Source organism: Equus caballus, chromosome 2, assembly GCF_041296265.1.
Source record: "Equus caballus isolate H_3958 breed thoroughbred chromosome 2, TB-T2T, whole genome shotgun sequence".
NCBI classification, from domain to species: Eukaryota; Metazoa; Chordata; class Mammalia; order Perissodactyla; family Equidae; genus Equus; species Equus caballus.
The window spans coordinates 23,871,753-23,891,773 of NC_091685.1; the positions used below are offsets into that span (position 1 = coordinate 23,871,753).

The 20,021-nt window shown below is 56.1% G+C and overlaps 1 protein-coding gene across 5 annotated transcripts in view; it reads left to right on the forward strand.

The window, feature by feature from the left end:
- The first annotated feature begins 791 nt into the window (after positions 1 to 791).
- Positions 792 to 20,021, forward strand: part of TRIM62 (tripartite motif containing 62) — a 30,455-nt gene continuing 11,225 nt past the window's right edge. Inside the window, exons 1-5 of one of the 5 annotated variants that reach the window (XM_023634052.2) lie at positions 792 to 922; positions 1,359 to 1,878; positions 14,552 to 14,647; positions 18,729 to 18,985; positions 19,795 to 19,910. In XM_023634052.2, coding sequence (XP_023489820.1) covers positions 1,471 to 1,878; positions 14,552 to 14,647; positions 18,729 to 18,985; positions 19,795 to 19,910 — 877 coding nt within the window. In that variant the 5' untranslated portion in view covers positions 792 to 922; positions 1,359 to 1,470. The remainder of the gene's footprint in view (positions 923 to 1,358; positions 1,879 to 14,551; positions 14,648 to 18,728; positions 18,986 to 19,794; positions 19,911 to 20,021) is intronic. The other 4 variants (XM_070249576.1, XM_070249566.1, XM_070249560.1 and 1 more) reach the window with 4 other exon arrangements.

Below are 20,021 nucleotides of genomic sequence, written 5' to 3' on the forward strand. Positions count from 1 at the left end.
GCTGGAAACCCCAGTGCCTTCAGGAAATCCTTTACCATGACCCTCAACACCCAAGCCCCTTCCCCACCCCACCTCCAACAGTACACAACTGCTTGTGCATCTCCCCAAATGTGCCCTCCCCTTTCACGCCTCCATGCTTCTGCACATGCTGTCCCCTCCGCCTAGAAATCCCTTATCCCCTCTCCATCTGGCACACAAGACAAGGTCTCCTATTACTCTTTCTCCCTCTCTCCTGCTCCACCCCCTCTTCCCTCCCCTCCCCCCTGCCCTAACAAATATAGAACTCCAGAAATGTTTGCTGAATGCAGAGAACTCCTTGGGTCAGACATTACCCAAGGGCAGGACTTTCCAAACTTCCCCCCCAAGCACTCTTTAAGAAAGTGAAGAGGAAACGGGACCCCAGGGCTTAGGAGTGTGGGGGTCCTGAACGTGCGCTCTGAGTAAGCAGGGCATTTCTCGAGTTTTATCTTTATATTTTATGCAAAAGTTTTATTCTATGCAGATTACACGACATATCCCTGTTTGTTTTAACACAAAATATTATTTTTCCTCAATCTTGAAATTGATGGTCCGGAAAGATGCTCCTTGTTTACTGTTATCCTCTTAAATTAGCCGTCCCCCGCCGCCCAGCCGCCGCAGGGACCCTAAGCGAGATCTGGATGTTGCTTGGCGGGCAAACCCAGAAAGAACAGCTGGGTTTCGCTCCCCGGGGAGCAGAAGAATGATGGGGGCGGGGAGGTGGTCCGGAGGCTGGAGGCCGGGCCCCGCCCCTCCTCTCCCCCGCCCGCCGCGGGGGCGGAGTCGCTCGGGCCCCGCCCGCGGGGGCGGGGAGGGAGCCACGGCCACCGGCCGCTCGCGCTTGGCTGGTTCCGGGTTGAGAGGCTGCGCTCGGACCGGAGCAGTGGCCGCTGAGTCGGCGAGGGTAAGGGGCCGCGCCGGGCAGGGTCTTGGGGCCGGAATCGGGCAGCTGAGCGTGCTCGCACCCCTCCGCTCCTCTGCCAGGCACAGCCGCGGTGCGGCTCCGCCTGGCTTCCCCCTCCCCTAGATTTCCCCCTCCCCAGCTTCTCCCCCTCCCCCCACCGCACCCATCCCGGGATTTCAACCCCCTCAAGGCCTCCGCCCCCCTCCTAGATCCGCTCCTCCGAGCACCCGTTCCTTCGGGCTGTCCCTTCCACTAGAACCTCCTTGCCAGGAGACCCTTCCCTCAGACACCCACGGCCCCCACCCTCCGGGCACCCATCGCTCCAGGTCACCCACTACCTTGAGACCACCCTCCCGGGGTCGCATGCCGGGAGTCTCTACCCCGCTCCCTTTCCTCGAGTTGCCCCCCTCCCGGACAGCCCTCCTTCCTTCTCCAGTAGCTACTACTCCTGCCTCTCCGGGCCTGCTCCCCGTACCCAGCCCTCGGTGCTGCCCCCGACAGCGCCGCGCTCCCTCAGCCGCCCCCCTGCATCTCCTGCCCCCGGCGCCATGGCGTGTAGCCTCAAGGACGAGCTGCTCTGCTCCATCTGCCTGAGCATCTACCAGGACCCGGTGAGCCTGGGCTGCGAGCACTACTTCTGCCGCCGCTGCATCACGGAGCACTGGGTGCGGCAGGAGGCGCAGGGCGCCCGCGACTGCCCCGAGTGCCGGCGCACGTTCGCCGAGCCCGCGCTCGCGCCCAGCCTCAAGCTGGCCAACATCGTGGAGCGCTACAGCGCCTTCCCGCTGGACGCCATCCTCAACGCGCGCCGCGCCGCGCGACCCTGCCAGGCGCACGACAAGGTCAAGCTCTTCTGCCTCACGGACCGCGCGCTGCTCTGCTTCTTCTGCGACGAGCCCGCACTGCACGAGCAGCACCAGGTCACCGGCATCGACGATGCCTTCGAGGAGTTGCAGGTGCGCGGCCGGGCCGGGGGCGGGGTCAGAGCTGGACCGGGGGCAGGGCACAGTCAGAAGTGTCTCGGGGCGGGGCCGCCGGCAGGGTCAGGGCCCTATCAGATTGGTACGGGGCGGGGACCGGGCGGGATCGCGGCGAGGGGCGGGGTGTTGGGGGCGGGGCCTTAGGCGGTCTGTGCTGGACGCGGTCGGAGATAAACCAGGAGTGGGGGTGGGTCCGCGGTTAGGATAGGTCACCGGTGGCGTGGGACGTCGGGGACAACTGAGATCAGAGCTGGAGCGGTTACAGGGCTGGGGCAGGGTTGAGGATGGGGCCGAATCAGAGTTGGGCACGGGCAGGGCCACTGTCAGGGGTCGTGAGGGCTGGACCTGTGATCAGGGCCCCGCATCAGAATAGCACAGGGCAGATTTGGGGACCAAGACAGAGATGGGGATGGGAACACAGTCGGGGCTAGGCAGGGGAGGGGGCGGGGCCTCCATCTGAGGATGGGTCAGCACTGTATGGAGTAGCTGAGCTCTGGCAGGCTTGGGGGCAGCCATGCGGTCGTGCTCCCTCAGGTGCATCAGGACCTAGGAGGCAGAACCAGGGCCGGATTGGCTGGGCAGGTCAGGATTAAATCTAATAGAGGTCTAAGTTAGGATCAGCAAGCTCCTGAGAGGGTGGTTGGTTGCCAGAGGCTAGGCCAGGGTCTGTGAGGGGCTAAGGCTGGGATCAAGTGCAGATACTGTAAGAACCATTTTGGAGTAGAGGCTATGTTGAGTGTGAGGCCAGGACTTGAAGATTCAAGATTTGGAGAATAAGGCACTGAGATGAGGTGTTTGGAGAAAAGGGAAGGGGTGGACCTCTAGGAGTCTCCAGGGCCTTTTGATGACCTCCTTGGCACCCACATCAGGACCTTTGAGGACTAAGTGGAACAGTACGTGCAGGGTAATGTGAGCACAGTCAGCCTAGGACTATAATTGGTCTCCCATCTTCCCTAACCAACTCCTACTCAACTCTCAAGGCCTTGAGCAAATGTCCTCTCTGTGTAGGACTTTTGGCCCAAGCTCCACTGGCCAAAAAGTAGCATGAGAGCCACACTTCCCCAAATACTCACTGTTAACAAGTATGTTTTAAAAAGAAATGTTCCAGGATCAGCTATATTTGGGAAATATACTATATTCACTATGCCCCCTCTTGGAGGATCCACCATGTATATTTGCATATTAAAGGCTTCACTGTATTTACTAAAATGGTTCCCAAGCTTATTTGAGCCCAGAATCTTTTTCTCAAGCTAAACCATTTAAATCCAGCAGCCCCATGTCTCTGGTCTTACGATACCCGATCTAGCACACAGTTGCCCAGAGTGGAGACAGTCTCTTATTCATCATATCTGTGACCCCAAACCTGGCACAAGGCCTGGCCCACAGTACACGCCAATAAAGAGTGAATGAATGAATAAATGAATGACCAACACTGGCCTGAGCTGGCCCCAGAGTGTGGAGCCTTTGGAGGCAGAAGGTTTTTTTTTTAATAAGTTTCATGTGTACAACATTTTAATTCAACTTCTGTATATACTATAGCGTGCTCACCACCAAAATCTAGTTTCCATCTGTCACCATACAACTGATCCTCTTTACCCATTTCGCTCTCCCCCAGCTCTCCTTCCCCTCTGGTAACCATCGATCTGTTCTCTGTATCTATGTGTTTGTTTTCGCTTTTTGTTTGTTTGTTTGTTTATGCTTAAGCAGGAGCTAAATAACTACTTTCCCTGTGTTGTAGAGGGTCCTCCCGATATGTGAGTCAGCCCGCACCTAGCAGATGCCCACTGAGATGAGTGTTGGCCCCAGGAGAAATGGCCCCATTTTCACCATCACCCCCTCCCTCTCCTATTCATCCCCAAACCGTGACTGACTCCCTTCCAGTCTGGCTCTCTAAGGATGGAGGCCCCCTCAGAGGGTGAGCAAGGGTTGGGGGCTCTGGGAGCTTGCACAAGGCTGGCATTGGCCCTCCACCCCCAGAGCCCCTTGTGCCAGGCATTGGTGTCCCCATTTCCCCGTCTATGAAGTCACATAAACAGGGAGGAGAAGAGAGCCTTTGACAGGACTGGGTGCAGGTTGTGAGGTTGGAAGGGACTCTGTCTGTGACCGTCTGTCCAACCTCTTCACTATATAGATGTGGACACTGAGGTCTGGAGAGGTGATGCGGCTTACCCAAAGCCACACTCCCAGACGACGAGAGAGAGCCGGGCTGGGAAGCACAGCCTGCCCTGGCCAGATCCACCACCGCCCCTCCCTGTCTGACTTTCTAGCTGGAGAGGCCTCTGCCTGCTGAGCCTGAGTTCCTCTGACTGCAAACCAGGAAATCAGAATTATTGTTTCAGGTTTTTGTGGTCCATTCCGTGTCCTGGGGAATGCAGGAGAAACTGAATATATGTTTTCTCCAAACGTTATTAAAAACACTTTCTGGACCTGCCCAGTGGCGCAGCAGTTAAGTTCGCACTTTCCGCTTTGGCAGCCCGGGGTTTGCCGGTTCAGATCCCGGGTGTGGACATGGCACCGCTTGGCACGCCATGCTGTGGTAGGCGTCCTACATATAAAGTAGAGGAAGATGGGCATGGATGTTAGCTCAGGGCCAGTCTTCCTCTGCAAAAAGAGGAGGATTGGCAGCAGTTAGCTCAAGGCTAATCTTCCTCAAAACAAAAAAAAACAAACAAAAAACCACTTTCATTCTTGGGTAAAAAGGAAAACATGACTGTCACTCATTTACTCTCTAGAGTACTCTTCTGGGGTCAGACACCCTTGGGTTCCAATCCTTCCTTTAGCACTGCATGTGTCACTCGGCAAGTCATGTCATGGATACCTTGATGCTCTCGTCTGTAAACTGGGGTCAGATGATTCTTTCCTACCAGGATTTTCGTGAGGCTCACCTGAGATGAACCTGCTATTTGAGGTGCCTGGCACGTGGTAGGGGCTGGATCAGCATGCACTCCATCCTTGCTCCGTCTACCTGGGAGAACTCCTGTGCCCAGCTGGGTGAATGCCCAGACCCGCCTCTCTCACCTGAGAAGGAGGCCTTGCTTTGCTGCCTCCTTTGGGCTTGGCAAGAAGGTGGCAGAGAAACATCCCTCCCCACCCGAGAAGTAAGCACCTGGGTGAGGTTCGAGCCACTCCCCACCCCCATCTGCCTCTCCCTCCTAGTGAGGAAGCAGGGCTCATTAGCTCTTTAGGCACCAGGAATGAGGCTGGGCCTGCCCGGCACACCCCCTCCTCTCCCAGCAGCTGGTGGTTCATCCCCGGGGCTCCCAGAGCCTGGGTTTGGGCCCCTCTCCCAGAGAATAACAGACTCAGAGCTGGCAGGGCCTTGGCGATCGTCTGGTGCAAACTTCATGTGACAGATGGGGAAATGGCAGAGGGGGAGGGAGGGGACCTTGCCCAAGGCCTTGAGGTCAGAGGATGCTGGGCCTGGGCTCAGCCAATCTCCTCGCACCCCGCCTAGCCATTGACCTGGAACTTTTATATTTATTGTAAATCCTGGGAGCAGAAAGGTCAAGAGCTCTGGCTGTGTACCGGGCAGCTCTGATCCTGGCCCCTACCATTTCTGACTGTGTGACCTCAGGAAAGTTACTTACCATCTCTGAGCCTCAGGTCCCTCACTGACAGCATGGGAGCAATGGGGTTAGGATTAAATAGGATGACATTTGAAGAACTTAGTACTTCACTCGGCACCTAGTAAGCACTCAATAAATGACAGCCCTAGTGCGCCACATCATACTCTGCACTATTGACATTTGGGGCCAGGTAAGTCTTTGTTGTGCAAGGCAATCCTGTGCATTATAGGAGGTTTAGCAGCATCCCTGGCCTCTGCTCCCAGAGACCAGTAGCACTCACCCTCCAAGGTGTAACAACGAAAAATGTCTCCAGACTCCATCAAATGTCCCCTGGGGTCCAGATCCCCCCCTGGTTGAGAACCCTGGCCGAGAGAAGTGCTACTCAGCTTTCCAGGCTCAGCTCAAATATCAGTTCCTCAGCGAAGCTTTCCCTGACTTGCCAAGCAGAATTGCTCTGTATTCCGGATTCCGGTACTGGGGTCAGATCCTGGCATCATCATTGGTAAGCCGTGTGTCCTTGGTAGGTCACTTCACTTCTCCAAGCCTCCACCTGCTCATCTCTAACACGGGGATAATGTGACCTTCCTGGGAAGGACATTGTAAGGAGTCGGGATGCTGTATCAGACGTGTCTGATCCTGTGCCTGGCCCAGAGCAACAAAACAATTTTAAAACTGTTTATTTTTTTATTATTAAATTAACATAATCAACAGAGCTATATAAGGTAAACACTAAAATCCTTCCATGGATCCTATCGCATAGAAAAACTTGGTTAGAATTGCTTTATAGTCCTACAGAATTGCTGTTGTGTAAATAGCACGCGAGCATGTGTGAGCATGTGTGTGTGTGTATGCAGGCCTTCGTTTTTTTTTTTCCCTGCTGAGTATCAGACCACAGAGCAAGGGGGAGGGAGGGAGCCCCGTCTCAGAAGGGTTGGGGGCTTCTGAGCACTCATGGGGCCCCAGCCCAACGCCTGAGGCTGTGCTGAGCACGTTCTCTCTCATATCTCATTTCATCTTCACAAAACCCTGCCAAGTGGGCACTGTTGTTTAATTTGCTCCTTTTATAGATGAGGAAACAGAGGCTCAGAGGCATTCAGTGGCCTGCTCGGTCACCCAGCTGGTGAATGGCAGGGCAGGATTTGAAGCCAGTCTGACTGGGCCCCTCACGGCCTCCGACCTGCCTCTGAGGGCCTCGGAATTGTCTCCCTCCCCCTGCCTGTCTTTGTATTTTGAGTACTCAGCACAGGGTCAGGCTGAGGACACAGTCTGTCTGTGCCGACTCACGCACCGAGGGCAGGTGGCCGGCTGTCGTCTTGGGCAGGCATGGCACTGGCTCTCTGGCCATCTCGGCTCCCTAACCTCCAGAGAAGGGATTGGATCCAGGCCCAGCCACCCCCTGCAGGCCTCATGTGATGACTGGAGCCTTTCCCAAGGCCTCCTTCATGCCAAGGGAGACAGGGGTGGATCAGCCTTGGATGGGAGCCCTGACGAGCTGGGCACGGTGATGCAGAGATGCTGAGGCAGCCACCCGGGGAGAGAGCTGGGTTCAGGGACTGGGTTCAAATCCTGCCTCTGGCTTCTTCCAGCTGAGCGGGAGACCCTGCCTTCTCTGCACCCTTTCCCAATCTGGGAAACGGAGGTGAGAACAAGACTGTCCACTTTTATTTGTTTGTTTGTTTTTGAGGAAGATTAGCCCTAAGCTAACATTTGCTGCCAATCCTCCTCTTTTGCTGAGGAAGACTGGTCCTGAGCTAACATCCGTGCCCATCTTCCTCTCCTTTATATGTGGGACGCCTGTCACACTGTGGCTTGCCAAGTGGTGCCATGTCTGCACCCGGGATCCGAACTGGTAAAGCCCTGGCCGCTGAAGTGGAATGTGCGCACTTAAGCACTGCGCCACCGGGCCGGCCCCCGAGACTGTCCGCGTTATGTGTGAAGGCACTTTATTTTGCACCGTGGACAGGGAGGCAGCCAGAGTGTCTGTGTCCTGCGGGAAGCAGCCTCTGCTGTTTCTTTTCCCAGGAGAGGGCAGCATTTATGTGCCAACCGCAGCCTCCATGGGGGCGAGGCTGGCTGAGTCAAACCCAGGGCTGCCTGTGGGCATCTCCACTTCCCTCTTCACAGGTGTTTGTGGGCGGCCAGGAATGCCCTGTTCATCCAGGACACCTTGGCTGAGCACACGCTGCAGAGTAGAAACTTAGAGTTGAAGTGGGGGCCCCAGGATGTTTATTTTATGGGGAGAAGAGGATCTGGCAGGGAATAACAACGACGGAAATAATAACCACTCTAAAAAACAAGGGCCAGTTTTATTGGGCGCTTGTTGTGTGCCAGGTGCCGTTACGGGCATTGAATTCTCACAACAGCCCTTTTTGCTTTCCCTACTCCCTGAGTGGGACTAAGACCAGCACCATTTCACGGATGAAGACACTCAGGCTGGGAGGTTCCGTCACTTGCCCAAGGTCACACTGCGATAGGAGGCAGGGCTGGGATTCAGACACGGGTCTGTCTGGCTCAGAACTCACCCTTCTCCCACCAACGTGCTAACTGCCTCTGGTAGCATCCAAATGGGGAGGGACCTCAGAAATCATCCAGTTCCCCCTTTGCCCACTTTCCAGTTGGGGAAACTGACTTGCCCGAGGTTGGTCCAGAGCTCAGCTCCCCGACTCTCAGTCCAGGTGTGTTTTCACAGCATCCTTTACCGTCGGGACTGCGCGCTCTGCTTGGACACATGGGGTGGGTGTGGACGATTTGGAGGTGGGTTCCATTTTGGATTCAGGGATTCAGTCAATAACTTCTTCAGTCGACACTTCTGCTGTGGCTCCTGAGGCCAGGCCCAGAACCACAGCAGGCCCAGGAGAGAACGGAACGAGCCCTGGGCCTGCTGTGGTTCTCTCTCCTGCTCTCTTCTCTCTCTCCCTCTCTCTCAGTTAATCCTCACAGCAACCCTATGAGCTGGGTCTCATTGCCCCGTTTTACAAATGAGGAAACTGAGGCTCAGAAACTGTGCCTAAGGTCACACAACCACTAAGTGTCCCTGAGGCTGGAACTCGGACTCAGGTTTTCTGAGTCTGCCCAGGGACGGGCATGAGGTGAGCAGGTGGTTTGTTGGGGCTGGAGGGGAGGGTGTGTAAGGGGAGGCGAGAATGGGAAAGTGAGGATTGACCAGCTCAAGAAGGGCTTTGAGTGCACCACGGCCCACCCCAAGGACCTTGGACTTGATCCTGAAGATGCTGGGGAGCCAGGCACAGGTTTGAGCAGGCGAGCATGGCCTGATCAGATCTGCATCACGGGGCGGTGTGCAGGTGGGACTGCTGAGAGAGCCTGGAGGCAGGGGGCAGCGGGAGGTGTTGCCGGGCCTGCCGGGCTGAGTGGACAGGGTGGGGCGGGGCTCAAAGACAGGAGGAGTACCAGAGTTCAAGTCTGTCGGGAGGAACAGGAGCATCAGGGGTTGGAGAGGGGTTTTGGGGAAAGGAGAGGCAAGTTCAGCTTGCCATGTTATGATTTCTTGCATCCTTGGGTCAGAGAGGGGAAGAGAGGGCAGAAATGGGCACGGAGGAGGGGAGATAGCCTTGAGCGCCTACTGTGTGCCAGCGCCTTGCTGGGCCCTTTTGTAGGTGTCATCTCATTTAACCCTCACCACAAGCTGTGAGTGGCTCTTATCCACGTTTCACAGATGAGGCTGAGAGGTGGGAAGATGTGATGTGCCCTAGGTCACACAGCCGGGATTGGAACCCAGGTTTTTCTGGTTCCAGGGTTCATGCTGTCCCCCCCTGGGCAGCACTACTTGATGAGGGGGGCGAGAAGGGTCCCTGAAACCGGGGGGAGATGACTTTTTGTAGCAGCTTTGTCCTCTGGGCCGGGGGCAGGGTGGCCTCGCAGGAAGGGAGGTCTGACCTTGGGGACGTGTGAGCCCTGGCTGTCTGTCCTCCCCACAGCTGCTGCCCCAGTCCCGGCCTCTCCAAACCTGTGGGAGCCTCAGAGCCTCTCACCTGACATATCTGCATAATTGGGTGCTCCGGTCTGCCCCAGCCCTGACCCTGCCCCCCTCTCCGGAAGAAGGGGTACAGAGCCGTGGCCCCACCCTCTGAGGTGTGTCCCTCCTGTCCCCTCTTCCTGCCCTGCCCCAGCTCTAATGGGACCCTCCAGGCTGACCTTCAAGGCCTCCCCCACGCCCCACCCTCACCCCAGCTAGCCCCACTGGCCTTTCCAGCCTGTGACTCCACCCACCTGCCACATACCTGGCTCCAGCCAACCCCAGCGGCCCCCTACTTCTGCGCACACCAGGTGTGCCCCTGCCTGACTAGTTCTCTCCACCTGGAAGGCTCTGGCCCCACCCCGAGACGTGAAGGACCCCACCCACCCATCCCCCCTGATCCTCCATCAGAAGTCAGCTCTCTCCTGGAAGCTCCCCAGTTCTGAGTCCCTATTTCACACGTAATTGTAATTATTAGCACGATAATGACCACAGCCAAGAGTGACCGAGCACGTCCTGTGCCTCCCGAGACCACGGAGCTGGGGCGCCATCAGCGCAGATGTGGAAACTGAGGTGGAGGGAGAGTGTCACGAACACCACCAGGGGTGGATTGGATCCTAGGTGGTCCCTCCAGGTTTATCCTGTTCTCCTCGTGGTCTGCCTGTTCCCATTTCTGCCTCCCCGCCTAACTGAGATCCTCAAGGGCAAGGACTGTGTCAACAGCCCCCGGAGCGGCTGGCACGAAGCGGACCGTGGTGCCCAGACATGATCACCATGTTGAATTGAGCAGGAGGCAGAGTGGCTGAGCGGCTTCCGTCATGGCTTTCGGAGCCACTCAGAGCCCCGCTTCGGCCTTTTATGAGCTGTGTGACCTTAAGCAAGCTGCCTGACCTCTCTGAGCTCCATTTCCCCCTCTGTGAGATGGAGATGATAAAGACACTAACCTCCTGGGGTGGTTGTGAGAATTAGGTGACATGACACCTGTGAAGTTCAGACCCACACCTTGTGACCTCCAGCCCTTCTGGTTCCGAGTCTCTGGCATCGCCACTGTCCTTCCTTCTGGTTAACTCTATCATTAGGAGTTTATCAACACTCCTTGTTTCCTATCTGACTTCTGCTGGAAGTAAGTTTTCTGGTTGGTTCTCCTCTGTCAAGCTCTGTGGCCATGGGCCAGTTGGTCCCTTTTCTTGGACCTCAGTTTCCTGTTCTAGAAATCCAGGGGTTTGGACCAGGTGGCCCCTGGGGCCCTTTCCTGCTCTGGCCATCTGAGGAGGCAGGGAGGGCCCTGGACACAGCATGGGGTGAGGACATGGAGAAGTGACCAAGAAGCCTCACGTGGGGCATGGTGGCCACTCCGTCTCCCGGGCACCCACTGTATGCCAAGCTCTGCCCTAGGAGGCTAAACACTTCTTACCATTATCTCATTTCACCCTCCCAACCTTAGGAGGTATTATCCCCATTTCATGGATGAGGGACTGGGGCACAGAGAGGTTAGCGTACATGCCCAAGGTCACACAGCTAGTGGGTGGCAGAGCCAACCTCCTAACCCAGGTCTGTCTGATCCTAGGCCTGGAAGGAGACCCTGGCGGGTAGTGTTGGAGTGGGGCAGGGGGTGGTGGGGGTGGGACGGGACAGAGCTCAGGCTGCTTCCTAGTCCTGCCCTGTGGGTTCTAGGGTTTGGTCCTAAGTTAGCTGTTCACCCAGGCTGTGTAGCCCTCCTGGGGGGAGCTGCCTGCCTGGGGCCCTCTCTGCCCACCCTCTGAGCAGCCCAGCCTCTTCTCTGGGAAAATTTATGTTGCAAACTCTCACGGAGGTCACTCCGTGCCTGGCCCTTCCTAGGGACCGAGAGTGTGAAAGTCTATCAGACACCATGCCTGCCCTGAGAGCCGGCAGCCTCGTGGGGGAGATGGACAGGTACCCTCGCAGTTAAAAGGCAGAGTGTGCCAGAATCGTTCACATGAAGGGCTGTGCACACGGAGGGGTCTGAGGGCAGCATGGACAGTTTGGGGTGTGGATTCTTGTGGAGGCGACGTCTGATCCAACTCTTAAGAGACGAGTTTGAGTCTAAGTGGAGAAAAACATGTGGGTGAGCGTTCGAGACAGAGGGACTAGCATGTGCAAAGGCATGGAGGAGAGCGCGGCAAGACGCTTAGTGGGTCTAGAGCAGCAGTGTCCGATAGAACCTTCTGGGAGAATGGAAGTGCTCTGCACCTGCGTGTCTGAGACAGTAGCCACTCGTCACATGTGGCTATTGAGCACCTGAAATGTGCAGTTGGTGCAACTGAGGAATTGAATTTTCCATTTTATTTAATTTTAATTCATTTTAATTTAAAAGCAGTGGCTAGTGGCTACCCTATGGGACAGTGCAGGTCTGGATCAAGAGAGAATGCTGGAGAAGTTTGGGGCTAGTGATGAAGGGCCTTGAATGCCACGCTCAGGCTTTGTGCCTTTCTTCCTAGACAACGTGAAATCCTGCAGAGAAGCATGGGGTCGGGGGAGCATGGACAGCCCTTCAAACAATCACTCCAGCTGCTCTGTGGGGCACTTAGAGAGTGAGGGGCAGAGAGAGGCCTGGGCCCACAGTCCAGAAAAGAAGTGAAGAAAACCAAGCTGGGGGCAGTGGGTGTAGAAAGGAGGGAACACATTCCGGGGCACACTTGATGCCAGATTGGACTGGTTGGGGCAGTGTCAAGGGTCACTCCCAGATTTCTGGCTTGGAGGGCTGTGGGAGGTGGGGGTGCCCTTCACGGAGATGGGGAACATGGGAGGAGAGCAGGTTTGGGACCCCAACACTATTCCAGCACTTACTGCGATGTTAATGTCTGTATCTCTCTTCCCCCCAACTTGTGTGCACCCCTCCTGAGGCATCGTGCATTGGGATGCGTTGCCCCTCATCACTGTCGCTGACACAGCACCAGGCGGGGCCCAAGGAGGCCTCAGCACATGTTTGCGGAATGGGCGAATCCGTGTTCCATTGCTCGCAGGCCCCAGGAGAAGGGGCAGGCCTGCTCTCCTTGCTCCCTGGCCCTGAAAGCAGGGAGGAATTTGTCCGAGTCCCCTCGGGTGCCCTGTGCAATGTGAGGAACGTGGCCTCCAGGGCAGTTTTCTCAGAGACTCTGAAGAGCTGCCTGGGTGGCAGGGTCTCTTGTGGACCCGTGAGGACCACCGAGGGGGAGGACTGTAGCACTTGACCCGTCTCCTCAAACGTCGGCGTCTCAGCCGGACTGTGTCCCAAGCTGGACAGACCCCCGGCCATCAGGGCGGGCTAAGGAGCAGTCATCCTGCACTCCTTGGTGAACGAGAGTCCGAGAGTCGTCTGCTCCAACGACCCAGATGCAGATGAATCCGTTAGGAATGACTTTCACCTGTTACTAATAGAGACCTGACTAAAGTAGCTGAAATTCGATGGGGGTGTATTTCTCTCTCATGTAAAACAAGTCTAAAGGCAGGGACCCCAGGGAGTGGTGTGCTGGACCCAGCATGCACCGGCTTCTGAGAGCTGATTGTGTAAATCTCTTCCCAGCTCCGTGTCCAGTGACCTCACATTCATAGCTTGAAAGCGTCTTTGGTGGGAGCATTTATACCACGGAAATTGGCAAACACTATAAATTGGGGCTTCCCCCGACTCCCCCCCCCACCGAGGGCAAGCCTCCTAGCACATAACAGAATCCAGTGATGGTGCGGCTACCCCCAGTGATCAGGGACCCACGCTCTTTCCTTTGACTTCCCCGGTTTTAGATTGTGACGTCCATCTTTCTGGTTGCCATCCGGCTCCAGGCATTCTGTCTGTGCAAGCTCTCTACTCTTCACAAAACAAGCTCTTCCTCTTTTTCTATCTAACTCTTATTTTCATGGCTGACTCCTCCTCCTTCAGCTGTCATCTCAGGTGTTACCTCCTCAGAGAAGCCTTCCTGGACCACCCCTACCCGAATTCACTGTCCATCCCACACTGCTTTATTTTCTCTAGAGCACAGACTACAATCGGTAACTATCTGGTTCTTTTCTTGTTGTCCTTGTTTATTACCTGTCCTCTCACTAGACTGGAAGATCCTTGCAGGACTATGTCTGCCCGGTTCTCCACTGTACTCCCAGTGCCTCAACAGTGCCCGTTACATAATAGTTGCTCAATAAATATTTGCAGCATAAGTAAGGGATAGTAAGCAAAGATGATGGAGAAAGAGAGAGAAGGCCACTTTGGCTGGAGGGCAGTGAGAGAAGGATGGGGACAGGGGTGGACTAGGGTGAGGGAGTGAGACACCTGCTTCAGGCGTGACATGGAAGCAGGCACCCCAAAACTCAGTCACTGAGATGAATAATCCTTAATGCAATTTTAAAAAAATCAAAATGCACGCAAAAAATCCCATGATGAACAAAATATCAAAATTTTAAATAAAGACAAGATCACCAGCAGTGGCATGCTGAGGCATGTGGGAACCTGAAGCAAAGGAAAAATCAGTCATGCTGTCCTGTCCTTATTGGAAATTGTATGTTGTCTGTCGTGGATTGTTGTTGTTCATCATCGGTGTCGTCTGGTGTCAAGGTCACGGTCTCCAGACCAGACCGCCTGAGTTCCAGTTCTGGCTTTACCCTGACATGTTTCGCTGTATGCTTTGGGACCAGTTGCTTGACCTCTCTGCACTGGTTTCTCCCTCGGAAAATGGGGAAAATAAAAGTATCTACCTCTGGATTGTTGAGAGGCTCAAATGAACCAATGCCAGCAAAGGGCTGAGAACAGTGCCTAGCCCGCTGGAAGCGCTCAGAGAATGTGGGCGGTTAGTCGGAGCGATGGGCGGTGGTACAGCCTTGCTTCCCATCCGAGGATTCCAAGCAAGGAGTCCCGGCGAGCAGATCGGGGTGTGGCAGAATGCAGGGGGAGGTGGACTGGAGGCAGGGAGACCAGAAGCACCTAGTATGCAGAATTCCAGATGAAAGATGAAAAGATGGGAACAGAGCTGGAGGTACTCAGGAGACAGACTCCCCAGGACTTGGTGGTGCTTGACCTGTGACCGGAGGAGGGTGTTGGGCCAGGCTAGGGGGAGCACTGGCAGCCGCCAGGCCTGGGCTGCGCATTGCCGTGGAACGCCCCTATCCCGGCCTTGTGTTGTTCCAGAGGGAGCTGAAGGAGCAGCTTCAGGCCCTTCAGGACAGCGAGCGGGAGCACACGGAGGCGCTGCAGCTGCTCAAGCGACAGCTGGCGGAGACCAAGGTGAGCCTGGCCGGGGCGCAGGGGCGGAGCCAGCTGGGAAGGAGGGGGCGGGGCGTGCGGGGATGGAGTCGAGGGTGGGGCGCTTTCTCCCTACCTGCCCTGGGTGGAAGTTAAGGTGGGACCAGGGACTCTCCAGAACCCTGGCGTCCTGCAGGGCTGGGAGCATGTACCAAGACTCTCTTTCCTCTCTCCTTATTAAACACACTCATTGCCCGAGGAGCCAACCCTGAGCATGTTGCCTCGACGCCCTGGTCTCATCTCTCCCTTAAGCTCAGGCCATGGGGATATGGACTCTGAAAGTCAGGCCAAACCCTGCCGGCTCTGGCTACCGTGGTTTGAAAAGAAGAGGCTTCTTCCTTGACCCGAGTGGAAACCTCAGGTTCTGACCCAGCTGCCACCTCGCAGGGTGACGTTGGGTAAATCGCGTACTTTTCCGGGCCCCCAGTCTTCCCATCTGTACAGTGGGGACTCTGCTGAGCTCCCTCCAGGCCCGAAGTTGTGGTTCCTAGCGCACTTCCAAGGGGCTCCCTGTAAGTACTCCCAACAGGTATTTCACTAACTGGGCAAGGCTTGCCTTGATTTCTGCCCCATCTTTCTGGGACCAAGAACTGAGGACCCAGGCCCGCTGCTCAGCCCTCGGGGGATTTCTGTCTGGCTCCGTTCCTTAGCAGGGGGCTCAGCCAGCAGCAGCTGGAGCAGAGCCTCAGGGATGCTCTGAGTCTCTGGAGGTCACCCTGGAGCCTGAGAGGCCAGTGAAGATCCAGATCTGTGCCCCAGCTCGGCCACCAACCCATGTGAGGGTCTCAGGGAGGTCATGACAAACATTTCTGCAGAGAACATTCTGGAGTGCCTCTGGGCAGGACCCTCAGCGGGCAACAGACGAGAAACAGTCACAGGACTCTGGCCTACTTGCTTCCCACAGCCTCAGTTTCCCCATCTGCCTGCTGACTCTGCACCTCTCAGGTGAAGAGAAGCAAGTGGAAGCCTCTGTCTGGATGAGGGGGATTGTTATGGCCTGTTTCCTCCTCCCCATTCTCTTCTCTCCACCCTCCATTGTTTTTCTCCGCTGACCTCTTCCTCCCCTGCTTTCCTGTCCATCTGTCTACCTCTGAGGGGTCCTGTGGGGCCACCTCCCCCTCCCCCGGTTCGCCGAGCCCTGCTTCCTGTCTGGACTGGGGTGTTTATACAAGAAATGCCTATGGAGGCCTTGCAGGTCGTATTTCACCTGGTGCCTCACCCGGCTTTCCTGCGGAGGCGCCTGCCCCTCTGCTGGCCCGGCCTGTCTCCTCTCCCTCCCTGGGCTGATGTTTTCCTTGGTTGGCCCTGGAGTGACGCGTTCTTGGCAGGGTGATTTCTTGAAATGGCCCCAGCATGTTCCCAGGGATGTGGCGGGCTGCGGCGGGGGCTGCTTTCCCAGGCACGGTACCTAAGGGAGTGAGAGTGGGATGGGGGTGACTCTGCCCCAGAAAGAACTAGAGTCAACGAGCCACACCAGCTGAGCTGCCCTTTCTCTGGGCTGGGAATTGTGTTTTGCTGGTCCCCGTGGAACGTCATCTCCCTGATGGCAGGACTCCTCAGAACTTCGCACCCTGCCTTCCATGTGATAAATAGTTGTAGAACAAATGAGTAGGGGAAAACGCCTTTTGAGGTAGGAACTGCCTCCATGTGTCTCCATTTTATCAGCAAGGAAACTGAAGTCCAGAGAGGTTGAGGGACCAGCCTGAGGCCCCACAGCTTGTAAGCGGTTAATTGGGAACTTACCGTCCACTCCTGTCAGAGCCTAGTGCACATTCCAGCCTCATGCTGGGACATCCTCAGCAAGATCTATAGCTTTGTGGTCAGCAAGCCAGGTAGGTTGAGAGGACCCATCGGGGACATGCTTGGTCCTGGAGACCCTGGGCCCCCTCCCTAGAAAGAAGATGGAGTCTGCAGCCACCTCTGCAGAGCAGTCTCTGGCAAGACCCCTCCCTCCTCCTCTTATCAAGCAGTTCCTTTCTGCCTGCCTAGTGCCAGGCCTTGGGATGGGCACGGAGGGCGCAGGGCTGAGAAAGGTACCAATCCTACCCAGGATGGCGGGGAGCCACAGAAAATGTGGGACAGTGTATCAAGAGTATTTACAAAGTGCTCTGGGAACATTTAATTATCTAACTGCCTGAAAAAGTTAGGGAAGGTGTCACAGAGGAGGTGGCTTTCAATCTGGGTCTTGCAGGATGAGTAGGAGTTTGCCAGTTGAACAAAGGATTTGTTTGGGGCGGGGTGGGGGGTGTCATTCTAGGCAGGTAGAATTACAATACAGTGGCACTAGGGAGGCAGTTGGGATCAGATTGAGGACTTTGAATGCCAAGCTAAAGAATTAGGCATTTTACTAGTTGTTAAGGAGCCAAGAAAAGGTTTCTAAGTGTGGGATTAGCTAAGACCCCATTTGTGTGTTAGAAGGGTCACTCTGGTGGTGAGTTTGTTGGCCAAGACACGGAGTTGACTTGTGGACTCAGTGAGCTGGAGGGCCTGTGGGACCCCAGCGGGAAGTGGGCAGGAGGCAGTTGGAAAGATGAGTGTGGTGCTTGGGAGAGCAGCAAGGCAGTCGAGATGGACTGGGAGCCATCCTCAAAGCTGAGGGAGTCTAAGATGAGGGAGGCCAGGCAGGGGAGGATGGAAGGAGGCAGCCTGGCCCAGCCCTGAGGATCAAGGGCAGCAGAAAGGGAGCAGCCACCGAGGTGGGAGGCAAACTAGAATTTTCCATTAGTAGAGAGGGGCCCGAGGGCCAAACGCTGCTGCAGAGTGGTCGAGGAGGAGCCAGAAGGGGTGGCCCTGGGGTCTGGGGGCCTTTGGAGGACAGTGGCAGATGGTGCAGGGAGGGTGGGCCCCGTCTTGCCCACCTGTGACCTGCCGCTGCAGAAGCCTCGCCCTCCCCTGGCGAGGGGCTCAGGGAGGCCACAGGCAGCCCGGCTGTTCATCCCCAGCCTCTCCCCCACCCCCTTTGTCTGCCTGGCGCTCTGGGTGGGCATGCGCGGGGAGGCTGGCCCCCTGCCAACAATTCTTCCTGCAGGCCGGCAGCCGCGGGGCTGGAGGGGGTGCGGGGAACAGGCCCTAAGTGAGCCTTTGTCGGGCCTCCCACAGAGCCTTGGGCACTGAACACAGCAGGGTCCCTGACTTGGTGAACTCCCAGCCAGGATGCCACAAAGTCAAATTGCAGAGGCAGGCCCCACACACTGCTGCCGCCTGGCCTCCTCTGTAGCCTGTGTTGTCCCCGACTCGTGCTGCTCCCTCTGTCTCTTCTTACCCCCCACCCCCCAACTGACATCCTGCCCATCCTTCAGGCCCCAGCTCAGAAGCCATCTCTCCGGCAAGACTTCTAGGGTGTGCCTGTTAGAATCGATGACGTTTTAACCTCCAGGCTCTTTCTCTGCACCTCGAACGATGCCGTGCATTTTGTGAACATTCCCTCGTTTCATCTCCACCGTGACCCTGCAGTGTCGTTGGGTTACCTTGTTCACAGATAGGAAAACTAAGGTTCGGAGGTATGAGGCGGCCGGGGCGGCCACAGCTAGAGACCCGGAGCTGGGGTTCTCCCCCAGGCTGTTGGACACCGAAGCCTGTGCCCTTCACCATTCAACCCCCTCCCGGGCCTGGCAGTCCCCCCAGGGGCAGAGAGAACCATGCGGGTCCGTGCTTGCCTCCTCTGATAATGGCTTTAACCTCCAGCTCTTGTTCCGGAAGTCTGGGCACCATCCTCACACCTTGCTCGCCTGCACCCCTAAGCCAGTCACACCAGGGCCACAGACACTCCCCCCTAAGTGTCTTTCAATCTGTGGCCCTCTGCTGCTCCTCTAGCTCAAGCCTCATTGTCTCACCCAAACCATTTCATTAGTTTCCTAATGGGCACATAGGATTATTTTCTGTCCCTGGCCATGCCAGTCCTTTCATGCCACCAGGTTTTTGCACGTGCGTGCCATCACCCCCACCAAGCACATCCTTTTCCGCCCTCTCCTCTCGGCATGCCAAGGCTCTTGCTTTCTTCCTCTTACGCGGGGAGCACCCAATCTGCTCTCCCCGCCATAACCCCTGGTGACTGTCCCCACAGTCTTCCACTAAAAGCCTGCGGACCACCATCGGCGAGGCCTTCGAGCGGCTGCACCGGCTGCTGCGCGAGCGGCAGAAGGCCATGCTGGAGGAGCTGGAGGCGGACACGGCCCGCACGCTGACCGACATCGAGCAGAAGGTCCAGCGCTACAGCCAGCAGCTACGCAAGGTGCAGGAGGGGGCCCAGATCCTGCAGGAGCGGCTGGCGGAAACCGACCGACACACCTTCCTGGCCGGGGTGGCCTCCCTGTCCGAGCGGTAAGGGCCTGCCTGCTGGAGCCTTCCCAGACGGGGATCCCTCCCTGCGGGCTAGGGAATGGAGCAGAGAAGTCATTCATTCAGATCTTCATCAGACACTTACAGGACGTCTGCTGTGTGCTAGAGCCTGAGCCAAAGGCTATATGTATACATATAATATTTGTAATCACATAGTATATTACTTGTCTTATATGACTTATATTATATGGCATTGTTCTTATATTTTATATTATTTATGATAACGTTGATATGATATATGATAAATAATAATATTTATATTATTATAACCCGACTAGCCCCCTCAGAGGTAGTTGCCACTGTCATCCTCATTTCACACATGTAGAAACTGAGGCACAGAGAAACTAGATCAGTTGACCAAGGCCCCTCATCTAGGATATGGGGGAGCCAGGATTCAAGCAGAGGTCTCTCTGGTCCCATAGCCACCTTTAATAATAATAACACTTAATTATTGGTTGGTTAATGGTCCGTGCTGACAGCTAACATCATGTATTCGGTGTTGACCATGAGCCAAGTGCCGTGCTAAGCATTTTTCATACGTTATGCCGTGTAATCCTCTCAACAAGCCTAGAAGGCAGGTGCTGTCATAGGACCCATTTTAAAGATGAGGAAACTGAGGTAAGAGCTAGAGAGGAAGGAAGTGGCACAAGCAGGCGCTTGAATCTGGTCTGGCAGACTTCACAGGCATGACCTCGCCCCATGTCAGCTGCCCTGAAGGTGGCTGTGGGGCACCCAGCACGGGGACAGGAACCCAGCCCCCAGTGCAGCCTGCTCTCCTGCTCTCCCTCCAGGCTCAAAGGGAAAATCCACGAGACGAATCTGACGTACGAAGACTTCCCGACCTCCAAGTACACAGGCCCCCTGCAGTACACCATCTGGAAGTCCCTGTTCCAGGACATCCACCCAGGTAAGGCCTGCTCACCGCTCACCAAGGGCCCCAGGAGAGGCGAGGTTATCAAGGGTCGGAGCCAGATGAGGCCGTCCCAGCCAAGCCCAGCCCTCTGCTCCACACACAGCA